This window comes from Palaemon carinicauda, unplaced genomic scaffold (assembly GCF_036898095.1).
Source record: "Palaemon carinicauda isolate YSFRI2023 unplaced genomic scaffold, ASM3689809v2 scaffold158, whole genome shotgun sequence".
Lineage (NCBI taxonomy): Eukaryota > Metazoa > Arthropoda > Malacostraca > Decapoda > Palaemonidae > Palaemon > Palaemon carinicauda.
Window position 1 is genome coordinate 135,489 of NW_027169125.1, and position 15,459 is coordinate 150,947.

At 37.5% G+C, this 15,459-nt stretch overlaps 1 protein-coding gene across 1 annotated transcript; it reads right to left on the bottom strand.

Moving 5' to 3' along the window:
* Positions 1-1,779: 1,779 nt before the first annotated feature.
* On the bottom strand, positions 1,780-11,768 carry LOC137635665 (uncharacterized). Its single transcript, XM_068368124.1, is given in 4 exon segments — positions 1,780-2,349; positions 2,352-3,452; positions 4,147-4,433; positions 4,711-11,768. Coding segments are annotated over 4 exon segments (2,793 nt in total). The 5' UTR covers positions 5,546-11,768.
* Between the last annotated feature and the right edge of the window lie 3,691 nt (positions 11,769-15,459).

Below are 15,459 nucleotides of genomic sequence, written 5' to 3' on the forward strand. Positions count from 1 at the left end.
CTTCAGCTCCTCGGTGGTCAGCTGCTCTTTATGCTCCTGCAGGAGGTCGTCGATGTCATCCGTGTCCACCTCCAGCCCTATTGCCTTGCCCAAGGACACAATATCCTCATCAACTGCTTCCTCCTGGTTGGGTTCGAACCCCTCGAAATCCCGTTCTGCAACGTCGTCGGGCCACAGTTCTCGAAATCCCGTTCTGCAACGGCGTCGGGCCACAGTTTCTTCCAGGCGGAATTGAGGGTTCTCCTGGTGACTCCTTGCTAGGCTTTATCAATTAAAGTCAGGCAGTTGTAGATGGAGTAGTGATCCTTCCAAAACTCTCTGAGGGTAAGGTTAGTGCCCTCTGTTACTTCAAAGCAGCGCTGGAACATAGCTTTGGTATAAAGTTTTTTAAAATTTGAGATCACTTGCTGATCCATGGGCTGGAGTATTGGAGTGATGTTGGGGGGTAGGAACTTCCCCTTAATGAACTTGTATTCCTCTGCTATGTCTTCTTCAATGGCTGGAGGATGGGCAGGAGCATTGTCCATTAACAGCAAGGCTTGAGTGGGAGGTCCTTCTCCAGGAGGTATCTCTTGACTTCGGGACCAAAAACCTCGTTCATCCACTCAACGAAGAAGATCCTTGTCACCCAAGCCTTCGTATTAGAACGCCACATGACGTGCAACTTTTTCTTCTGCACATTATTCTTCTTGAAGGCTCGTGGATTCTCCGAGTGATACACCAGGAGAGGTTTAATTTTGCAATCCCCACTGGCGTTGGAACAGAACAGCAGGGTTAGACGGTCTTTCATGGGCTTATGGCCAGGAAGGGCCTTTTCTTCTGCCGTGATATAGGTCCTCCTGGGCATTTTCTTCCAAAAGAGGCCTGTCTCATCGCAATTAAACACCTGTTGGGAAACGTAGTCCTCGGAGTCCACGAGCCTTTTGAACTCTTTCACAAAAGACTCTGCTGCCTTCGTATCGGCGCTGGCCCCCTCGCCATGCCGAACAACACTATGGATACCCGTTCTCTTCTTGAATTTTTCAAACCAACCACGGCTTGCCTTAAAACTTTGTTTTTCTGCTGATGTGCCTGGCTCACTTCTCACCAAGTCCTCGTAAATGGTTCTTGCCTTCTCGCAAATCATGTTCTCATTTACTGAATCTCCTGCGAGCTGCTTTACATTTAACCACACCATTAATAAATTTTCTACGTCATCAAGAATAGGTGGCCGTTGTTTTGACAACGACGATACACCTTTAGCTACTTTAGCGGCCTTTATTTCTTCTTTTTTCTTTAATATTGTGCATATCGTCGACTGCAAGCGATTGAATAAACTAGCAATGTCTTTCACACGCATGCCTTGGTCATGCTTCTCGATGATCTCCTTCTTCATCTCGATTGTTATCATCAGCTTCTTCTTACTGCTTTCCTTCTTCGACATCTTAGGAGCCATTGTCTATCACAATAATACACAGTACAGTACTGTAATCACAAATGAGTGAAAATAAAACAAATCACAAACCACGTGTAAAAATCACAAAGAAATCGTCCACGAATTCACTAAGTATGTATGCTATCGAGACGGCGGATACTGAGATAATGAACGAGTGAAGGGGGTAATAAAGGGGTTTAGGGGGTGGTAGGTATGCGTGGGAGGAGTCACGTGACTCCATTGTGAGATGCTGTCGTTAAGTTATTTCCATGAAAAATGCGATCAGGAAGCGCGGCGTTAACACTTTTCCACAAAAAACGGCGCGTGGGAGGGAAATTTAAATTCGTTAACCGATACAATATTCGTTAACCGTGACGAATTTTTCTGAGAAAGTCACTTCGTAAACCGAAAAATTCGTAAGCGGAGTCGTTCGTAAACCGAGGTTCTACTGTACTTAAAATGCCCCCAATGAAAACAATCCTCACTAATTCACTAGTTATTTGCCCCACTTTATTACTACCTTTCCAGGTTCCATGGATTCTACTCCAAACTTTCTTACTCACTCTTACCACAGTTTTGCATATAAACTTTATATTCACTGTCTTCTTTGGTACTAATAACCAATCGATTAGGGCTAAAATTCTGATCCCACTCATCAAACCTGTCCTCCACAAATTGGAAATAAGTCCAGACACATTTGTATATACAGGATTAATTACCAGAATTTTCAATCTGGCAAAAGTAACCTGATCGACACGTTCAGCAAACAGTTTTCCTGGGTTTTTATATTTATTGAATCTCATTGTATATCGTGGATAACATGCCATAACAGATGCTACATCTACTAACACTTGCAAAGTATCAGAGCAAATTATGACACCATTAAAACAAATTCTAGTTGGGCCCATTAGGTTATGCTTTGTTTTATTTGTATTAAAAGTGAGACATTATAATCCTTCATTCCATCATTCATGAGCCTCTGGAAACTTTCAGCTTTCTCATGTGATGATGTTGCGTAGAAATTATCAACTGAACGTATCAAAACACTGGTTTCATCTATATAGTTTCCCAGGTATTCCTGGCACAAAGCAGAATAATATAAATCGCACAGAAAGGGAGACAAATACCCACCGTGCAGTACTACTTTCCTTAAAACATAACGTTTCCTCCCAACTCGTACAATCTGTCCCCGAATCATTAGCTCAAATTTGCTAAAGACCTCGCTCGTATCTATTTCTATAGTACTTCCAACCTTGACTAATTTATTATGAGAATTGTCTTCTAATTGGGTCATAGGTTGGCGATTTTCATCCAACCTCACATATAATTTTCTTCTGGTCTTTGTTGAAGGACCACGATAAGGTTCATAGGGGTCATAATAAATATTCCTGGGAAATGTATGCATACACTTATCCAGGATCTCTAGCAACTTACTATGCATAATACTACCGTATGCAGCAGCAATATCAACTTTAACAATGTAAACTTTATTATCAAGAGTTTTGACTATGTTAATATAGTCTTCCCAGGCTCTGTTAAAACACTTGGCAGATTTTAAAGTAACCCCAACACTGAAACGACTTGAACATTCCAGCAGAACCAATCGTGCCTTTAGCAACAGCATCTTTGATATTAAACTCTGGGACCTAATGAGAGGTCTCACCCCATCTAGACCCTTTGGGAGAAATCGTAACTTGGGGGGAAGGCTGCAGTTTCCATATTTGGACTGATCTTCAGCTATTTTCAGAGCAGTTTTCCTGTTTAATAGTTTTAGTGCTCCAGTCCTTACTATAAAAGAAACACCATCCTGATGTATTTTTCTAAAATTCCTTTTTAAATAATATATCATCTGGTATCGTGTTACCCTGCCCTCAGTAACATAAAAATAGCCGCCTTTTACAAGTGTAAAAGCTATTTTTTCAATAACCCATAATATTACCTTACTGATGGTGTGAGTTTTCATCATATGATTTTCAAATGATGCTGCCCACTTAAAAGATAATATCTTAAAATTCTCAAGTAATCTCAAGTAATCTGCCTAGGTATAACGTTACCCATTTAAGGGAATTGTAGCGTCACTTGTTTCACGCAATATTAACGAGTTACATTTTGAGGTGTGGATTTCCTTAAAATCCTTGGAAAAACACAGACAAGAGAGCTCATCAACACAGCGCTTGTTTAGAAACAGGAACTCGTCAGTTCCCAAGTTACTCACAAGTGATTTCTGGTGCTGTATTCAGTTTGTTTTGATATGGCCCATGATTGAAGTAATCCTTAAGGTGAAAAACAAAAATGAGATGATCTCAGCTACTCGTTTTCATGTTAGCCATATGTTTGGCATAGATGGTAGGCCTATAGCCCATAGAATTGGGTACAATTTTGCTCGATTTGTTTGATTTTTGGTGGTACTGGACAACCGTTCCCATTAATTAGTCCAATATTGTGAGGTTTCATTTTACTATAAAGCTTTCCCAACACTACTTCAGAGCAAGGGCATTCCTAAAGAATGATGGTAGGAGGCAGTAATACTCCCTTGGCAATGCCTTCAATAATTTGACCACATGGCCATAGAGTTGTGAATAGATCCCTGGATGTGTTGGCAGTTTAGGGAGCTTCCATATACTTAAAATTCCCCCAATGAAAACAATCCTCACTAATTCACTAGTTATTTGCCCCACTTTATTACTACCTTTCCAGGTTCCATGGATTCTACTCCAAACTTTCTTACTCACTCTTATCACAGTTTTGCATATAAACTTTATATTCACTGTCTTCTTTGGTACTAATAACCAATCGATTAGGGCTAAAATTCTGATCCCACTCATCAAACCTGTCCTCCACAAATTGGAAATAAGTCCAGACACATTTGTATATACAGGATTAATTACCAGAATTTTCAATCTGGCAAAAGTAACCTGATCGACACGTTCAGCAAACAGTTTTCCTGGGTTTTTATATCTATTGAATCTCATTGTATATCGTGGATAACATGCCATAACTGATGCTACATCTACTAACACTTGCAAAGTATCAGAGCAAATTATGACAACATTAAAACAAATTCTAGTTGGGCCCATTAGGTTATGCTTTGTTTTATTTGTATTAAAAGTGAGACATTATAATCCTTCATTCCATCATTCATGAGCCTCTGGAAACTTTCAGCTTTCTCATGTGATGATGTTGCGTAGAAATTATCAACTGAACGTATCAAAACACTGGTTTCATCTATATAGTTTCCCAGGTATTCCTGGCACAAAGCAGAATAATATAAATCGCACAGAAAGGGAGACAAATACCAACCTGCGGTACTCCTTTCCTTAAAACATAACGTTTCCTCCCAACTCGTACAATCTGTCCCCGAATCATTAGCTCAAATTTGCTAAAGACCTCGCTCGTATCTATTTCTATAGTACTTCCAACCTTGACTAATTTATTATGAGAATTGTCTTCTAATTGGGTCATAGGTTGGCGATTTTCATCCAACCTCACATATAATTTTCTTCTGGTCTTTGTTGAAGGACCACGATAAGGTTCATAGGGGTCATAATAAATATTCCTGGGAAATGTATGCATACACTTATCCAGGATCTCTAGCAACTTACTATGCATAATACTACCGTATGCATCAGCAATATCAACTTTAACAATGTAAACTTTATTATCAAGAGTTTTGACTATGTTAATATAGTCTTCCCAGGCTCTGTTAAAACACTTGGCAGATTTTAAAGTAACCCCAACACTGAAACGACTTGAACATTCCAGCAGAACCAATCGTGCCTTTAGCAACAGCATCTTTGATATTAAACTCTGGGACCTAATGAGAGGTCTCACCCCATCTAGACCCTTTGGGAGAAATCGTAACTTGGGGGGAAGGCTGCAGTTTCCATATTTGGACTGATCTTCAGCTATTTTCAGAGCAGTTTTCCTGTTTAATAGTTTTAGTGCTCCAGTCCTTACTATAAAAGAAACACCATCCTGATGTATTTTTCTAAAATCCCTTTTTAAATAAAATATCTGGTATCGTGTTACCCTGCCCTCAGTAACATAAAAATAGCTGCCTTTTACAAGTGTAAAAGCTATTTTTTCAATAACCCATAATATTACCTTACTGATGGTGTGAGTTTTCATCATATGATTTTCAAATGATGCTGCCCACTTAAAAGATAATATCTTAAAATTCTGAAGTAATCTCAAGTAATCTGCCTAGGTATAACGTTACCCATTTAAGGGAATGGGGACAGGAAACGTTCAGTTTCATCCGTGAGTTCGTGTCGAGAACTCAAAATCCGTTGATGTCAAACCTAGGTTAAATTCTTTCCAGATTTCAAGTCTTCAAGAAGTAACTAATGGACCCGTCACAATTGCTGTTGTGTCCTGTAAAGGCTCAAAGCTTAGCATTACCTCAAACGAACTGGAGGAGCTTGTCCGCAGGTCAGACACCTGTTTGATAGCTCGCCCAAGTTCAAGAGAATGGTGACAATGAACGCCGTTTCCTCTTCGATTAGGCAAGTCATTGACCGAGCCATTATTCCTCTATCTAGAGCTCATGATGTCAGGGGCATCAGCATGTCACTGGTGTTTGAAAAGAACCCTTCTCTGATGCAGGGTCTACAAGCATGGGTGTGGAATAGACAAACTACTTTCACTGCGCATTATCTGCAAGATGTGACCCACAGGTCCCTAGACACTTTCTCGATAGGCTCTGTGGTAGCTGCCGTACCTCCTTTATAGGATCATCAGCATTCATTTGAGTACATAGTTGCAGTGATAGTCTGGGATAAATGTAAAAGGAATGACTGGCCTTTCTTTTCTTCATTTTCCCTTCTCTTGGGGAATAGCATCCCAATACTGTGTCGGCTAGAATGTCTACGACTGCAGGTAAGCCCCTCTTTGACTTGAAGCTAGAATATATTTCATATATTCAAGGCATGTCCCCAATCTCTTGGAGATGTTGAAATTGAAAAGTCAGCTGTCAGTATGTACAAACACAAATCCATTATTATACATAGCCTTAACAGTTACACTTGTGTTTTAACACTCATACTCACTTCACTTGAGACATGAACCCATTGGTTTCAGGCCGCTGGTTAACGAGATGTGGATATACTGTACATCCCTCGCATTATCATGCATGAATGTTGCAATACTGGGAATGTTTTTAGACTTGCACACACTGTAGTGCGAGTCTCATTTTGTAAAGAATGTAAGGGTTTATATGCAGTGTAGGAACAAATCACAAATTTGGAAGTAATTTTTATTTTTCCTAACTAAAAACCTGTACTTATATACACATACACTTACTCGCCATCACCTAACCCCAGAGGAAAGTCTCAACTGCCATCAAAGCATGAAAGGTATGAGTGAGCGGGGGCTGGTGCTTCTCCCCACTACCACTGGTTAACAACCTGGCGGTTGTTTCCACCTCGTTAAAAGTTTTTATGGCCATACATCAGCTAGCGCTGATTTCTTCTCCTATTGTAAAGAACCACATGTATGTATAGTTAGGAAAAATACAAATTACTTATAAATTTCTGATATTTAGGTGATTAGAAATGAGTTAGTTTTATAGGTAATTAAAAGTTAATTTGATTTTGTAAATTACAGTACAGTACAGGCCATGAAGTTAAAAAAACACAATTAACTTTTGCTTAGACTGAGTGAGTAGAAGTTTAGATAAAGTGACAGTATTTAGTCAAAAAGGTTAAGAAATAATCATTGACTCTGTAGAATATCTAGAAGGTGAACTGTAGGTATAAATTAAGCTTGTTTTTCCTGTTTTTGTGCTGGGTTAAGAGCATATTTCTTGTATTATTAAAGAATCTTCATAGTTCCAGACTTATGTCTAAAAGAATTTAATTTTTTTTAATGATGCAACTCGAGTGTATTCTGTAATCTTGTGACTTTATTGTATTCTTGAATCTAAAGTTGAAGTTCTCTTCCAGATTTAGATTGTATGTATTCCGAAAAAACAAAATAAAGGCCGTGTGCCATCACCTAAAGGGGCTGACCTCTGGAACAGGCCTAGCAATCTGTGTCTCCCCTGCAGCCTCGCCACCAGAAGCCGCACATGTAGAAACCCTGGACGGTCCCTGGGTCCCTCGTGTGAGTGTTGTGGTGACACAAGGAAGTTGTTTTGAAATCTACGTGCTGTACTCTTTGTTTACTGTAAGTAGTTTCTCACTGGGCCATCTTCCATTTGGTTAACGTGTTGACTCAATATGTATTTTAAAGAGCTTGATACAGTACTTAGCCAAGAAATATTTCTAACTTAAAACTCTGTTGTTGTCATTTTTTTCTTATTGATAGAGTTACAATATTAGCCTGTCTTGAATTCTCAAAGGTGTTTAAAAATATCACAGAAATAAAGATAATTTTTGTCATTGAATGTCTTGAAAGAAATCTTGAGTTGCCGTTGTAACTTATGACTGACGAGGTAGCAAATGGATTTATAGTTTTTAAATTCTTGAAGTGACCTAAGGTCTTTGACCAGTTTGATATGCCATTTGAAGAAAGGTTTCCAATGAGAATGATTCCTTCCTGATTCCATTGTAACTGATGTAAAGTAGTATCTTGTTGGATAAGTTTACCGTGGAAGTGAAAAAGTTTCCTTTTCATCTGATGTTTTATAGGATATTCACTTTTATTTGTGTAATCTGACTCTTAAAGTGATTGCATAAACTTGATTATAAGTTCAGTTATTTTGAATAGAATGTCTAGAGAACAAAATAATCGGCTGTAGCTCTAACATCCGCTTTGAAACTTGAATGCTTTAATAAACAAAATAAAAGATGCATAATTTGTTAAAATATGATTGCAATTTGATAATCACTTTTTTTTCTGGTAACTGTCTATCCCTGTATTTATGATTTAGAATTGATTACCAAGAAAAACATCTCTATATTTTTACAATGTTATCTCTATTAATTTGATGTGAAGAGGAACAATTTAATGTAAGTTTGATTAGGCTTATGAAGTTGGTGATATTGATTTTTGTGATATTAGTAGTAACCTGTCTGTATTTTATAGTTGAAGACATTGAAAGTCACAATGTGAAAGCCCAGAAATCATTAATTGTAGGGGTTTTTAGTTTATGTACAGTAACTTGTCCCACGAAGGACACGGAAGAGTTTCGGAACATGTCTTTTCATATTGGGATGGTAGAAACTATTTAGAAAGGAGTCCAGTATCACCCTATACATGACGAAGCACAGTTGCAATGCAACGTGTTGTGTTTCTGGAATGTGTTTTTGATTGAAGAAAAGTGCAACATGCACACGGCTGCGTCATTTCGCCCCGATTTGATGCAGTAATCTTTCATTTCATTAATTTTTTGTACACGTAAATTTATTAACTGCATACCAAAAGGTGAAGCAAATATGTTTGGCCATGTCAGGTTAAATTCTTGTGAAAAAAGGTACTATTGAATATGAAACTGAACCTGTATTGTCCTAATAGATTGCCAAATGTGTCACACGTATTTATTACGATGTGGTCGTTAATATTTATTGAGGTTTTTTGTAAACAGGACATGATTCAAATGTGTCTGATTTGCATGAAGGGACTTTTTTCAAACGCTAAAGTTAAGGCGTAATTCTTAAAGTCATTCATGGTAAAATTTCATGAATGCTTTGGTTTCAACCAAATTTGGTCAAGGAAGAAGATATAGTTTCTTTTTTACTTTATTCTTCTATATTTCTTGGTTTTAGGTGGTCTGATTTTGTCAGGTTCTGCTTAAGTTTGGCCTAAGTTAAGCAGTATGGGTTTTGAACCATGTTGTTGTATGACTGTTGAAATAAGAAAGTTTTCAGTTTCCTCTTGAAAGCCTTAATGTCTTCAATCATCCGAATGTTTCGTGGGAGCTTATTATATAGTCTCGGGGCCGCATAATTAAAGGCTCTGGAGCCTAAAGTAGACGTAAATCTAGGTTCCAACAGTTTGAAGCCATCTGTAACTATTCTCGTGTCGACACGATTTGGCTGTGCAATATGTAGCAATTCTCTTAAGTATTTTGGACGCCCGGTTCTGATAACTTGGTGGGTTATTGTACATAAAGAACTATGGTTTAAAGGTTGCTCTTGAATGGCAAAGGTAAGGGACAGTGGCAGTTCTCAAGAGACTGACCATATATGCATATGATTAGTGCCAAAGCCCCCTCTTCATCAAAGTTAGACCAGGGAGAGCCAGCCAAGGAGTCCTATAGGGTTCCCAAAACTCCACCATCCCTATCTCACAGGGATGGTGAGGTTATAAACACTGGAAGGAATTATTGGGCTTGTATGCTGTACTTGAACCTCCGTCCAACGGATTGCTTCCAATAGGCAGTTACAGTGATAAATATGGTGTAGATTTTTACATTGAATATGATTTCTGTGATAAAAATCTTGTTAAGCAATTTTGGTTTTCACTGCAGAAGTGTCCTTTTATTCAGAAATATTTTCTGGTTACTTGAAGGTAACTGGTCATCTTTAATCCTTTCCCAGTGTTACACTTGAGCAGTTAGATTCATTGTGGATTTATTTCCAGTTTGATGATGTTTCAAGCTTATATTTTCTGAGCCAGTCAGGATTACTCTTCTCCTCTTGAAGGATTTAATCTGTTAACTTCATCCCTATACTGTATTTGTCTGAGATTTATTCAACAAAAGTCATGATGTTTCTCTTGTGTGATATGCGGATATTGTGATCATGACATCGAATAGTCTTAATTCTTCCTTTTGTCTGTTCCAAGGATTTATTTGTGCATTTGATTTCCTTTTGTCTGTACCTAGGAATTTTTTTTTGTGTATTTTATTTCCTTTTGTCTGTTCCAAGGAAATATTTGTGCATTTGATTTCCTTTTGTCTGTTCCAAGGAATTATTTTGTGCATTTTATTTCCTTTTCTCCATTTCAAGGATATTTTTTTGTGCATTTGATTTCCTTTTGTCTGTTCCAAGGATTTTTTGAGGCTTTTGGTAAATCTTAGGTAGATTTAATTCCATGTCATGTAAGGAATATGCATATTCCTTGTTATTGTTAAACCTGAGTCTGTTTTTCCTGAGGAACTAAAGGAGTAATAAACTTTTGCTTTAGTGTAAGTGACTAAAGCTTAGCTGGGAGAAGACTGAGCTACCGGTATATATATATCCTGTTTGCCTTTTCTAAGCACAGCTCATGAACATGCATCAAATGTGTGTCCTGTTTGAAAACTGCTCTTTAAACCTTAATTTCCAAAGGCCTGCGTCAAATGCTCTCCGCAGATTTTTGTTTTGATGTTGTTGCAAACAGCTGATCTTTATAGGAATATTTGTTTAGGTGCTCCTCTCAACACCTTATTTTTTTAGCGTCAAATGCTTTCTGCAGATTTCTGTTTTGACGTTGCTGTAAACAGCTGATCTTTATAGGAATTCAACACCTTATTTTTTTAGCGTCAAATGCTTGCTGCAGATTTCTGTCTTGACGTTGCTATAAACAGCTTAACTTTAGAAAAATATTTGTTTAGGTGCTCCTCTCAACAGCTGATTTTTCTAAATGTTTGTTTTGCGTGTTACCTTCATTAGTTGCATGACTGAGTACTGTGCCACATAAGTTATTGGCATTATAGTTTGCTTTTAAAGTCTCTTTTGCCCTTATCTAAGTGTTTTCATCTGTCAGTGTTCAGAATTCAGTTTTTGCCATTGAAGGAAGGAAAGTCAATATCTGTTTTGTTCGACATTCTGACATAAGAACATTGGTTTCTGTGCAACTCAAATGTAACTATACCTCAAATGCATTTGATTACTGTATTTTCAGTATTTTTTATTAGAGAATAATTTCCAATACTCCTTTCAACTGATTTGTGGTTTCATAAATCAAATCCTTATCAGCTTGACCCTGAGTCGTAGACTTTTGTCTTTGGCTATTGAATAAGAGGCCTAAGTCATTTTCATTATGTCTTGTAAATTTTATCCTAATGTGATCGTTGTATAGTTCCCTTACTCATACAAGGTGAACTTAATTCCATTGTGCCTTTTCAAAATTATACATTTATTAATATGAACAGTTGTTGATACAATGAGTCTTTTTCCAAATATCTTTTGGGATCTGTAGCTTCGGTCATAGGTGATTTGTATGCACAAGGCAGCCGCTGATATTTTGTCGCACTGCCTCGTGTTTTCTGTACTTATTCATGTTTCGTAATGTGGATATCATTAGGTTTACCATCCTGTTGTCCAATGGAATTGCTGTAATGCCATCAGATTTTCTTGTGTTTGTTGGTGACATTAGCCATATTCAGAACTGAGATTACTTGTGCTTTGATCGGTACAGTATTTGATCAAGGAATTTCCATCGACGTTTCTACTGTACTTATTTCACGAATGTCTTTTGACTCTGATTTGGATTTTCAATTATGAATTTGCTTTGAAAATAAATGTAGTTTTGCTAGTATTTTCTTTCTATAGCTGGCATTTTTTCATGGAAGATAATTTCCCTTTGATCAGTTTGTACTCGGTAATTTTTGTCATTTTGGAGGGAAATTTATTGAAGTCCCGAACTCTGTTGTAAAACCCAATGCATATTTCTCTTGAGTTCTGTAGCTACGGTCTTTGCTTAATTCTGTGCTCAGGCAGACTTAGATTTTTTGCCTCACTATCTCATGTCTGCTGTATTTCATGTTACTTACTGAGGATATCATTAGATTTTCCCTCCTTCTTGTGTAAGGAAATCGCTCTAGTGCCATCAACTTTTCTTGTTTTTGTTGGTGCCATTAGTTATTTTCAAAATCAAGATTACCTGTGTTTTGACCCGTACAGTATTTGTACTGCACTCTGTAGTAATATCGTTTGCTGTTGTTTTGGGTTTTGAAGTCTACATTTACTTTGTAAGTGAGCGTATTCTGCTAGAACTTATGATGTATTTTAATATCTTTTAGCAGTTAGTATTTTATCTGCTGAGGTAATTTCTCCCTGGGCAGTTTGAACTTTCTAACTTAATCTAATGACCAGAGATTATAACAGCAAGTCCCAGTTTAAGTTTTGTATTTTACGAAGATCAAGTGAAAATGAATTTGTCTCCTTGCTAATCATCGATGACATGAAGCAAATATTTATCTCCAATCCTGTTTAGGTGTTGAGGAGTGTAAGCTAGTGTAGGACACTTTCCTTGTTGCAGTGTTGTATGTTTTGGATCACAGGAGTGTCAATAGGGCTCTGGAAGAAGCAATGAGTTAAATACTATAAGCTGCTCATTGTTTCCAAGTTCCAAAATCTTTGTTGCAAGCAAGTTTGCTATTGCTAACAATTTGCTGGGAATGTCCTTAGTAATTGGATGATGTTGAAGGATTTTGCCTTCTGTTTTTAACTTTACAATATGCTGTCTTCTAATTACTGGATTAGTGCTCGGATGGTGTAATCTCCTGTGTGGGTTGACATGAATGCCAGTCGCCACTCGGAATTCCTTTCGTGTCGAAAGTCCAGCGTACAGCCCTTTCATTTTTCTGCTGTGGTTTCTACTGTCTAAATCCAGAAAATTTGTTATTATTTGCTGTCTTCACCTGAGTTTCTGAGACTTGTAATTGCTCCATTTGGCTCAATTTGAACTGTTTTTTTATCCTGTTTGTAGACTAATGGTTAACCATTATCCTTGTAATGACTTTTATCTCTTTTCAATTGAGAAACTGTAGGTCTGTTGCCTGTAAGTAAGAAAGTAAGAAAGAAAAGCAAACCAAAGGCAGAGGATAGTGCAGAATTCTGTAGGAAGTGTTGGTTACTAATTTCCTATTGAAAAAAGTCTTGCATGGTCTTTACTTCTTTGAAGGGAAAACTCTTCTGGTTTCTTGGGACTAAGTATAGTTTATTGCATTGTGGAGCTATTCTTGTGGACACAGATTTTCTTATAGTGCGTGAGTTTTCAGTTGGGCAACTTAGCACATTTCTGTGCAATCTTTCTAGATTAAAAACTATTCACAAGTTTTGGAAATGTTTCGGTCTTCAAGTTGATTGTCACATGTCTCAAGCTTATTAGCGAGTAGTAAACTCATGTTGGAGTTGATTGCCATGGGTCTCAAGCTTATTAGCAATTGGTAAACTTGTGTTGTTGAAGTTGATTGCCACGTATCTCAAGTTTATTTGAGAGTGGTAAAGTTGTGTTGAAGTTGATTGCCACTGGTCTCAAGCTTATTAATGAGTGGTAAACTCAAGTTGAAGTAGATTGCCACTGGTCTCAAACTTATCAACGAGTGGTAAACTCATGTTGAAGTAGATTGCCACTGGTCTAAAGCTTATTAGCGAGTGGTAAACTCATGTTGAAGTAGATTGCCACTAGTCTCAAGCTTATTAGCGAGTGGTAAACTCGGGTTGAAGTAGATTGTCACTGGTCTCAAGCTTATTAGCGAGTGGTAAACTCAATGTGTGTTTTATCAGTGATTTGCATGAGGTTCTCCTCATAGCTTTGATCTGTTTGGTGTGTTCCTTTATGGTGACACAGTAATTCCAAGGTAGTTGAACTTTCATGTGTGTTAAGTGAGAAATCACAAGTACAATATTCCTTTAGGAATGTGAGTTTTATTATCATTGCCTAAGGTTTGTTGACATGGAATGAGATTGAATTATCCAGGTACATTTAACCTCATCTTAAGAAAGGTTTTTGTATTATATTCTCAGCTTTATATGAATATAATGGCAGCTTCTTGAAGGGAATTGAGAGTAGCTATATTTTCTCTTAAGTTTGCTTGAAAAGGAAGTTGCTGTGAACACTTTCTTATAATGTACAGGTTAAAAAGGAATCCATCTTTGGTTATTTCGGCTGAACCAGTTTTTTGGTGTTTTCCCTGTGGTGGGAATATTTTGTCTATAAGTTTATTGCAGCATGATGGGTCTTAAGAAATTTTTGGCTCAATTTTGCATCAGATGCTTCTTTTGAATCTGTTGTCGCATCAGGAGTCGGTTGAGACAGAATTGAGTTTAGTGAAATACAGTACGGTACCTTAGAATGAAAATGGCAGTCAGTACTATATCGTAAATTAAGGACAACCTGGCAATTAAGACGGCCATTTGCTCAAAAGACAGCAATACGAAAGGGCACATTTCAACTGTCTTTTTATCTTTTGGTATACAGAATATGCAGGAAATTACTTTACCATGTACATAAATTTTAATTTAATGTAAAGGTCAGGTAGTTACCCTCCAAGGGAGTTACTGACAGCTGCGTTTTGGTATTCAAGATTACTTTGGTACCAATACCACGTCTTTCAGTTCCCCTCTTGAAGGGTGTGCTGCCTGTGCTAACTCGTCGGTGCAGGGGAATGCGACCTCAGTCCGATCTGGCACATAACCGGCTGGGGTGAAGCTGGGGTGTCAGGGCAGTACCCTGCATTTGATGTCATCCCCTTTTCCGAAGTCTTTTGCGCATTTGAGAACCATCGCACGAATTTACCTTAGTTGTGTATTTGGTCTTACTGCTTTCTAGGGAGTTTCTACCATCCAAATATAATAGACTGTACTTGAAATGAGGACTCCGGTTCTCAGTGGTGACTTGGGACACTAAAGTAAACTATTAATGTCCGAATATTAATGATAATTCATTCACATTCAGGGTTTTTTGCTTAAACAAAGTGACTTTGTTAACCGATTCAATTATATATTCTTCAGGTTATCTACTGAATTAATCATTTTAATCAATACTGCTTAACTTCACAAGTTAAATTGAGCTAAAACTGTTCCTGTTCAGGTCATATTAAAGAGATATCTGCATGAAAATAGAGAAATATTTTCCTTATAATCAAAATAATCTTGAATCCAGGGAAACATTTGCTTGAAATTAAAAGTATTATTAAGATGCATTCCTACTTTGACAATTATGCATTTATGTGGTTGAATATATTTTTGCTTATTGAAGTGGTATTGCTTTCAAGAAAGTGTTGAAGAGTTACGGCTAATTCTTCCGCTCTCTGTACATTCTATTTTTTCCTATACTGGACTTAGCATCAAGGCTATGCACGGTATCATTTGATTGGGGTACACAACGAAAAGTGAATTGCTGTTTAAAAACGTCTCATGAAAAGGATATATATTTCAACTCCACAGTAACAT